The 8,416-nt window shown below is 32.1% G+C and overlaps 1 protein-coding gene across 3 annotated transcripts in view; it reads right to left on the bottom strand.

Moving 5' to 3' along the window:
* Positions 1 to 7,054: 7,054 nt before the first annotated feature.
* The window catches only part of LOC130894931 (RNA-binding protein 25), a 37,962-nt gene continuing 36,600 nt past the window's right edge, over positions 7,055 to 8,416 (bottom strand). For all 3 annotated transcript variants that reach the window (XM_057801975.1, XM_057801976.1, XM_057801977.1), the window contains exon 14: positions 7,055 to 7,346. In XM_057801975.1, the coding sequence (XP_057657958.1) occupies positions 7,254 to 7,346 (93 nt within the window). In that variant the 3' untranslated portion in view covers positions 7,055 to 7,253. The remainder of the gene's footprint in view (positions 7,347 to 8,416) is intronic.

The raw sequence follows: 8,416 nt of genomic DNA, 5'->3' as shown, positions 1-8,416 counted from the left end.
GTTAAAACGCACGGTCGTAGAAAAAATATTTTTTTAATTGTTTTTTCGAATGATTTTTCAGAGAATGTTCGAAATATCAATAAATAACATTTGACTAATAACAATAATAACATTTGATAATGATTTCGGGCATATAGCCACCGTGATCATTCTTGAAGAATCATATTCTGGACATCTACGAATATAAAGCATAAACCAGATATTTTTACTTCTTTTCTTCTTCTAATCTATCTACATCATTTTGTCTTTGTATGTCCCTTTGCTCAAGTTCTCCTCTACCTACATCATCGTTCGGTTGTTTGACCCCTTGTTCCATTTCTTCTATTCTAACATCTTCCTTCAATTGGTTAACTCCTTCCATTTCTATTAACCGCATTTTCAAATGCTCGTCTTCGATGCTTTTGTTCTAACTTTCAGATTCTTCCTTATAACATATTTGACATAGGAATGATTCGTTATCTCCAGAATCTGGAATATGTTGTCTATGAATTGGTGGGATGTACGATTGGTGATATAACTTCTAACAAGAATCTCAAGTGACCTCATTGTTCAATTTTAACAAAAAATATGGCATACCATTCGGTTTTTGACGAAACTTGTTACTTTTTTTTGCCTATTTGAATTCCTTGTTTTGTTTCCTCTTCTTTGCTTCCTGTTTATCAGTTCAGCTATTCAGTTTCTCGTTTTCCTCTATGTTTAGGAGACTCTGGCTAGGCAAGGTATTGGGTGATACTGACAGATTTGTTAATAGATATTTGGAACCACATTCACAACTAAATGAATAAACAAAATTTTCTTATTGTAGGATTCTAAATGCAAGTGTCCAATAATTGATAAGTATCAAATGACTGTATGGTTTACCCTAAAAGGCGTTGAAGAAAAAATATATACACATTTTGTATGATTTTGCTGAAACTATTGGCAACGTTGTTATGAAATTTATAAGAAAATGTTTTGTAAGCTGGTACATCCACTGAATTTATTTGTATATATGACTCTCATTGAGGGTCCTAGTTACAAGGTTCGTACCAAGTAATATTGTACATAACTTTTTTAAAGTTAGATTTATTAATCAAAATTTCAAGTGATGCAGGTATAAAGTAATGATAAAGTTATTAATTAAACAAAAAAATCTCAAGAAGAAAATTGAAGTAAAGACCAAGAACATACAATAAAATTCAATTGAAGTAAGTGTTGAAACTATCCTCCGTTTCCACGAATACTCCCAAAAATTCAAATGAGTCACTTGAGACACTGTTTTGTTTCAATCCTTTTGGTCTTTATTGTCTTGTAGTTGAAATGGCTTCAACTCTACAGTGTATCTTTTACTATTGGTGATATAACAGGACAGCCTTCGTAAACAATATCAATGAAGATTTAAGGACTCTCAACTTTCTAAATGTCCTCAATTTTTTCAGCAAGGCTAGATATTTCATACAAAAACGCGTATTTCAAAAAAACATATTGACACGTCCAAGCGTTTTCCCCCAATACGCCCTCATTTATTTATTAACGAATTCGTTTCATTTAGCTATTCCTCTACCCCCTGTTACTCTAACAGAACCTCACCGTATTTCGCGATTTGTTTTCTTCCACTCCCCCTAGTTCTTCGGGAGGGGTTACCGTTGGTTATACTCGCTTGTTGCCGCGGTTGGTTAGTCGTCGTATAAATGTTCTTAACTGCCTAACTTAGAACTTTTCTAACCTTATTCAGTAAGAAACGTTCTAATCTGAGTGGGCGAACCTCTTCTTAAGAGCTTTTTCGGCGTGTAATTAGGTACTTGCCTACTAGGTACAAAGTTGACAGGTAGAGGGTATCTTCTTGAAGGTTGCCTTGAGTTCTAGAATCTTTGTTTTTGTATTTTTGAACTGGCTCAATTTAACCTATCCTTGCAGATATTTCTTCAGTATCCTGAGTTATTTTTACTTGTAGGCTCGTGCTCGAAAGTCTAAGCCTGATACTGTCGACGCCCTGATGTCCGAAAATTTCTTGCCAGAGCTACCATTTCTTTTATTTCACCAAGGTTCTCAAAGTTTTGTACGTATAACTTTATTGACAACAGAAGTCAATTTGGAGCATGGAAGCCACTTTGAGAGGCCGTATAAATAATGCTTTCATAAAATGAGTGGTCGCGCTTGGACTACTGTTCCATGGCCAATGCAATGCTTTGACGGGAGGAAAACAATTGTCGTCTTTACTTCCTTAGTTATCACGCTTTTTTCTTCTCCATTTTGGCCTCCACCTAAACAGTATTTGGCCAGCGTGACTTTTATACTTTTTCTGTTTCTTTTTCAATGACTTCTGTTCTTCTTGTGAGATAGACATGTTAAAAGACAATAACAACAGAGGTTAAAACTCTTCTCGCTCAGGGGAAACTGTCGAGCATTTCACACATTTGGGATGTTGCCTCGGTTAGGAAAAATAGGACCAGAGTCTTAATACGAAGGATTCTCTTTTGACCTATTTTCAAATTTAGTTTTAAATGTATATGTGTATTATAATTATTATTTTTGTTTATATCTCAATTTTGTATATTTTGATAAATTTCATGATTAGATTTATAATGTTGTAGTTTTCTCTGTTTAAGATGTTGGGTAACGTAATTGGTGTAGGTATTTTTAGTTCAATTAGCTTGTTATATAAATCAAAATTGGGGGTTCGATTAATGGGGCATCCGTAAAAAATGTGGTTTAGATCTTCCGTTTGTCCATAGATACAGTACGGATCAGTAACTCCTATTCTAAATAAATGTTTTTTCTTGCGGCAATAGCCCGTTCTGAGTCTGCTTATTATTGTTAGATACCTTTTATCTATAAATGGAATTTTGTAGAAGAAAGGTGTTTTCGGAAACTCGTGTTGAATCGAATTGTACCATTTTCCTTTGTTTGCAAATGAGTTTTTCCAGTGTTCGTTGTGTTCTGTTTTAATTTGTTCTTTAAAATGTATATAAATGTCTTCTTTACCTATTTTAAAACTTTCGGCTGATACATTTCTTCCGATTTGCGCAAGTTGGTCAGCAATTTCGTTCCCTATGACTCCAGCGTGTCCCGGAATCCATGCTAGAACAATATTGTGATTTTCCTTTACCAAGTCCACTATTAATTTTTTCCCCATTAACGCGGTGTATTTATTTATTGCCTGTTATTTGATTACTAAGACTTTTGATGGCACTTTGCGAGTCGGAAAAAATTATGATTTTATTAGTTTTTTTTATTTTTTGCTATTTCGATCGCTTTAATTATTGCAATTTTTCTGCTGTGCATATTTGTATGTGATTATGTAGTCTTAACGAAAATCGGTAATGTGCAGCCCACCTTGTTGTCTTCCGGATTCAATCCGGATCTGTGCAAATTCATGTATATTCACTGTATTTCGGTGCAAATTCGTTGATGAATTTTTGTTGTAAATATATTTCGTCTTTTTTTGTTTCATAAAATACCGCATTAATTCTTTCTGTTTTGAATTTTACTTCTTCTTCAAAGCACGGGTCTATTTTGCTTACGTAAATATTTTGATTTGTTTCTTCAATTCGATTTTTTGCTTCAATTAGGTACGGCCATTCTTTGTTTTTTAAGTATCCTTTAGTTTTTCTCTACACTTTTCCCAAAGTTTGTCAGTTAATTCTTTTGAAGAATTTTGATCTTCTATGTATATTTTCAAGTAGAATTTAGTACTTAATAATTTTCTACGGTACTCTAACGCCATTTCTCCATATTCTGTTAAGAGACTATTAGTTGGAGTAGATTTCACGGTTCCAGTTATGATTCTAAGTCCCTTATATTGGTTTTGATCTAGTTTAATTAAGTGTTTTTTATTGCATAGCTTAAGTTTAGTAGAAGCATAATCTAGATGAGATCTTATTAATCCTTTATATAGTAGTAATAATGTAACTGGATCTGTTCCCCAGTATGTTCCACAAACAGCTCTTATTATGCTTAACCCCTTGTTTACTTTGTTTTCAATGTGTTGAATGTATGATCCCCAATTTAAGTCAATTTCCTTGCCGTTTATTTTAATATTTTCGCTTGTTGCCCAATTTCTTCTATTGTTTCTGAAAATTATTGCCGCACATTTGTCAGTGGAAATTATACTTGTTAGTCCACTGATGAAATTCAATTAGATATTTATTCATTTCTTTGATCATTTTTTGATGATCCGTTTCTTCCAGTGTAATTACCATATCGTCGGCGTATTGTATTATCCTGAATTTTTTGTTAATATTATGAACTGATTTGGTGTAAATGTTGAAAAGGACTGGGCTTGGTCCTATTAGATTCTGTAGCTTTTACATATAAATTTCTGTTGCAGAATAAATTGAACATAAAGTTGGTTATTTTAATTTCACTCATTACGTAGTATAGCATATGTAAGTCGACACTGTTATAGGCTACCTTTAAGTCAATGAATATTGCTAGTAGCAGCTTTCTTTCGGTGAGTGATTCTAAGACAGTATGTGTTAATAATGATATAGCTTCATTGCATCCCTTGTTTCTACGAAATCCTAATTGGAATTTCGAGAGAATTTTTTGATTTTCTATTCTATTTTTGTTTTTATAATGCCCTCTAATACTTTACACGCGCATGATGTTAATGCAATAGGTCTGTAACTGTTGTGGTTTTCTGCATTTTTTCCAGATTTCAGAAATGGTAGTATTATGGTTTCTTTCCATTCTATCGGAAATCTATTTTATTTGTTTCATCGATCTTGTTATATATCCCAATTAGTTTGTTTTGTGTGTTTTGGTCTAGATTTTTAATCATCGAGTAGGAGATTCCCAATTGCTTTGTCTTTTTCCTTGAAATTATGTTGTTGAATTAGTTATTGGTTCAAATTTGGCATTACAAGTTGCTAGACTGAATTCTGGGTTGATATTACAAATAGTTAGGCTTTCTAAAATTTTCCCTGCTATTTGATGATTTGGAAGATAAATGTAATTGTTCTGAGAATAATTTTTGAAGCCTTTGATTATTATCCAGATTTTATTGGTTGGTGTCTATCTATTGATAATACTGCTAAATTATGTCAATGATTGTTTCTTTTTATTTTTTAATTTTAGTTTTACATATGCTTTTATCCTTACTCATAGGTAGGGGTGGGCAAAATAATCGATTAATCTAGTGATCGATATATTTATTTTATTATTATTTCAACATAATTCAATATAAGAATCTTACTTCCAAATATCTTCTGTAGGTTCATTATTTGGTTTGTTTTTATTGGGAATAAAACCATAATGTCTTCTGTATGTTCCTAGTGGTATACTCGCTCTTTATCTTGTTTTTTGTAGTAATCAAACCACAATCATTCTTTTGAAACTTTATTTCCGATTTTCGAATAATCAAAAATTGATTATTTTCGATTATTTCCGGTAGATCGATTATTCGAAAATAATCGATATTTTTTGATAATTGCCCAGCCCTATCATAGGTATAGTTTCGTTTGCTTCTACGTTTAGGGTGTCATAAAAATCGTTGTAGTCCAAATTTTCCTCTTTTTCTGTCAATTTATCTTATTATTATATTATATTATTACTTGGTTGAATGGAATCCAGTCGGCTTTTTTAAAATTTCTAATGTATATGCTATACTTTTTGATGTTAAAATGATAGTTGTCGTTCATCCATATTTCGTTCAATAAAATGACATGTGGTTTTAGTTCATATATTAAAAATTTTAATTGATCATAATTTGCTCTGATGCTTCTAATGTTCCATTGTACTATTTTGAAATTTTTATTTCCACCTTGGTCTCGATTTTTATCACCTCCTTTATTGGTTTTGGTGCTACCGTTGTGATTCATTGTTGAAAATTCTGTTTCCTGGTTTGTTCAGTAGCCTTGCCATAAATTGGAGTGTATATTCCCTATCGTATTTATTAAGTTTGTTAGCCGTATTCATAATTTCATGTAACATATCTGGATTTCACTTAATGTTTTAGTATATGCTTCATCTTCACTATCTACCATCGAGGGTGGTATGTAGTATGTTGATTCTGGGAACTGGTTGTACGTTGGTATTAATGCTGGGGATTGTTGTTGGTTAGTCTCTTTCTGATGATATGTTATTTGTCCATTGGGAGTTATCAAGGCCCCTTGATGAGCTTCCTTATCGTAACCTGGTGAAGTGGGTTTCCTTTTTTTGGCTTTTACTATTTGTGTGAAAGTGTTTTGATTCCGTTGTCTTGTTTTGTCGGATTGCCAGGCAGTTCCGGGAATTCATCATATCTTCTTATAAATCCCTCTTGTGTATTTCTTTTCGGAAATCTTTCATTTGCCTCGTAAAAGGATATGTATATCTTAATCTAGTTGTGCTCCATACTCGCGCAGTGTTTGCATTTCATTATGCATTCCGCTCTGTCTTCCTCTAAGTGTGTTTCTCCACAATTCAAGCATTTTTTCTTTTTGGTTTTAAAGTGTTTTTTGATATGTCCGTAGTTTAAACACTTTTAACATTGTAAAATTGGCATAATGTATGGTAGTACTTTGTGCTCTATTCCCCATATCTTCACACTTGTCGGCAGGGTTGTTCCAGAAAACGTATATCTTATGGTCTCTGTTGGCACTAATTCTACCTTATTAGTTTCTTCGTCACCATCCTTCGAATTATTTGTTTCCGCCCTTAAATCTACCCTGTCTATGAATTTCTTTCATTAGAAATCGCTTTGCTTCTAAAAGTTTTTTGCCCCATTATTTACTTGTGAATATTTATTTAATATTTCATCCGAAATTGATGTGTCTATATATTTGACTATTCCTTTACATGAAAAGTATTTTCTTGGTATAAAAACTTCGTACCCTTTATTCCTGACATCTTGATTTATCAAAAATTAATCGGTATATTTTGTAAATTCTACACTGATCCTGTTTTTCCCTTTTTTATTTTTTTTAACATTATTTTTAAACCAAAAATTTCTCTAGCAATTGCAAGATAATTATAGTTTCCAATATTGTGTGTTCAGTATGTTTCCTCTATATTGAAAAAAGCGAGATGTTAAATTTGTCCCTCGCATTTTTACTGGTACCTAAGGGTTACACTTAAATTATCGAAATAATAGTACAACCCAGAAACAACTTTTTTTTATTATGCGATAAATACAGTTGAGAAAAAAAATGTAAATAAATGATAACAGAACATACAAAAATATGTTTATCAATTCTGTTATATTATTTCCAAGGTATGTATGACAACTTAATCGTTTAAATTAAAAGCTGAAAGTTTTATATATACACAGTACAAAAAATCGTCTTTCTGAATTATTTTCCTAAACCCAACTTTTTTGCTTCTACTTCGTAAATAAGCAATCGCCACATTTTCACTACAAACACTTCTGCTTCCTCATCTAAAACCTAAAAACAGAAAACATACGTTAGAGTGATCAATTAAAAATATAAGTAGAAAATTCGTTGTTACTCAAGAGGAATTTATGAGAATATTGATAAATACCTATGAACTGGTCAACAGTGTTTTCGGTGCCTGAATTTTTACAGTTAATTTCATATAGGATTGGCGACCTGAATTCATATATATGGCTTTAGATTTTATCCAGCAGCTCATATTTTTAAAAATTATCATTTTAATGAAAAAATTCAAGTAAAACTCATGAGTGAAATAAAAAATTACAGAAATATTATTATCATATGATACAAATATTTTATTAGATAGAAAGACAGGAGAAAGAGTCATTTATGAGACTAACGACTCATCAGTTACTCAGTGAATACTGTATAAGCTTCGTTTGTATTTTTGTGCATATTCCATCGTCTTGGATAGCGTTCCTCTATAATTTTCATGTCTAGGTGAAATATTTCATCATGTTCTTTACTGGTGTCTACTAGGTTTCCTAGAAAATGATCCAAGTGACTATGTAAATAGTGCACATGTTACTCCCATGGAATACGAAACTGTTAAGCATCTCATTTACTAGTTCTGCCTTAGAATTGCCGAGAAAATGTTTAACAACTCCAACAAATAAAGTCTAGGCTTTTCGTTCAGTTTCATTCAATGAATTTACGAAGACAGGATCTTTAATGAGCTGTCTTATTTATGGACTTTCAAATATTCTTGTTTTAATTTTCTCCTTGTTCAAGTTTGGCATTTTTTTCATTTATATATGTAAAGCATGATCCATTTTTATCAATAGCCTTCACAAACTGCTTCATAAGGTCCAGCTTGATATGAAGCGGAGGTAAAATGATTTTCTCTTGTTGAAATAAGGGGTTTTAAATGTTATTTTTTCTATCCCATTGATGTGCTTTGTCTCTGCTATCCCAGAGGCAAAAAAGCAAGGATTTAGGGTGCTTCCACTTTGTTGTCCTTTATCTTTTTCAATACCAAAGCTGTAGTGTTCTATTCTTCTTTCATTTTTGTTGAATGAGCAAAAGGTAATGAACCATATTGGTTTCCGTTGTGTAGAAGA

Source organism: Diorhabda carinulata, chromosome 6, assembly GCF_026250575.1.
Source record: "Diorhabda carinulata isolate Delta chromosome 6, icDioCari1.1, whole genome shotgun sequence".
NCBI classification, from domain to species: domain Eukaryota; kingdom Metazoa; phylum Arthropoda; class Insecta; order Coleoptera; family Chrysomelidae; genus Diorhabda; species Diorhabda carinulata.
This window is presented reverse-complemented; position numbering and strand designations above follow the sequence as displayed.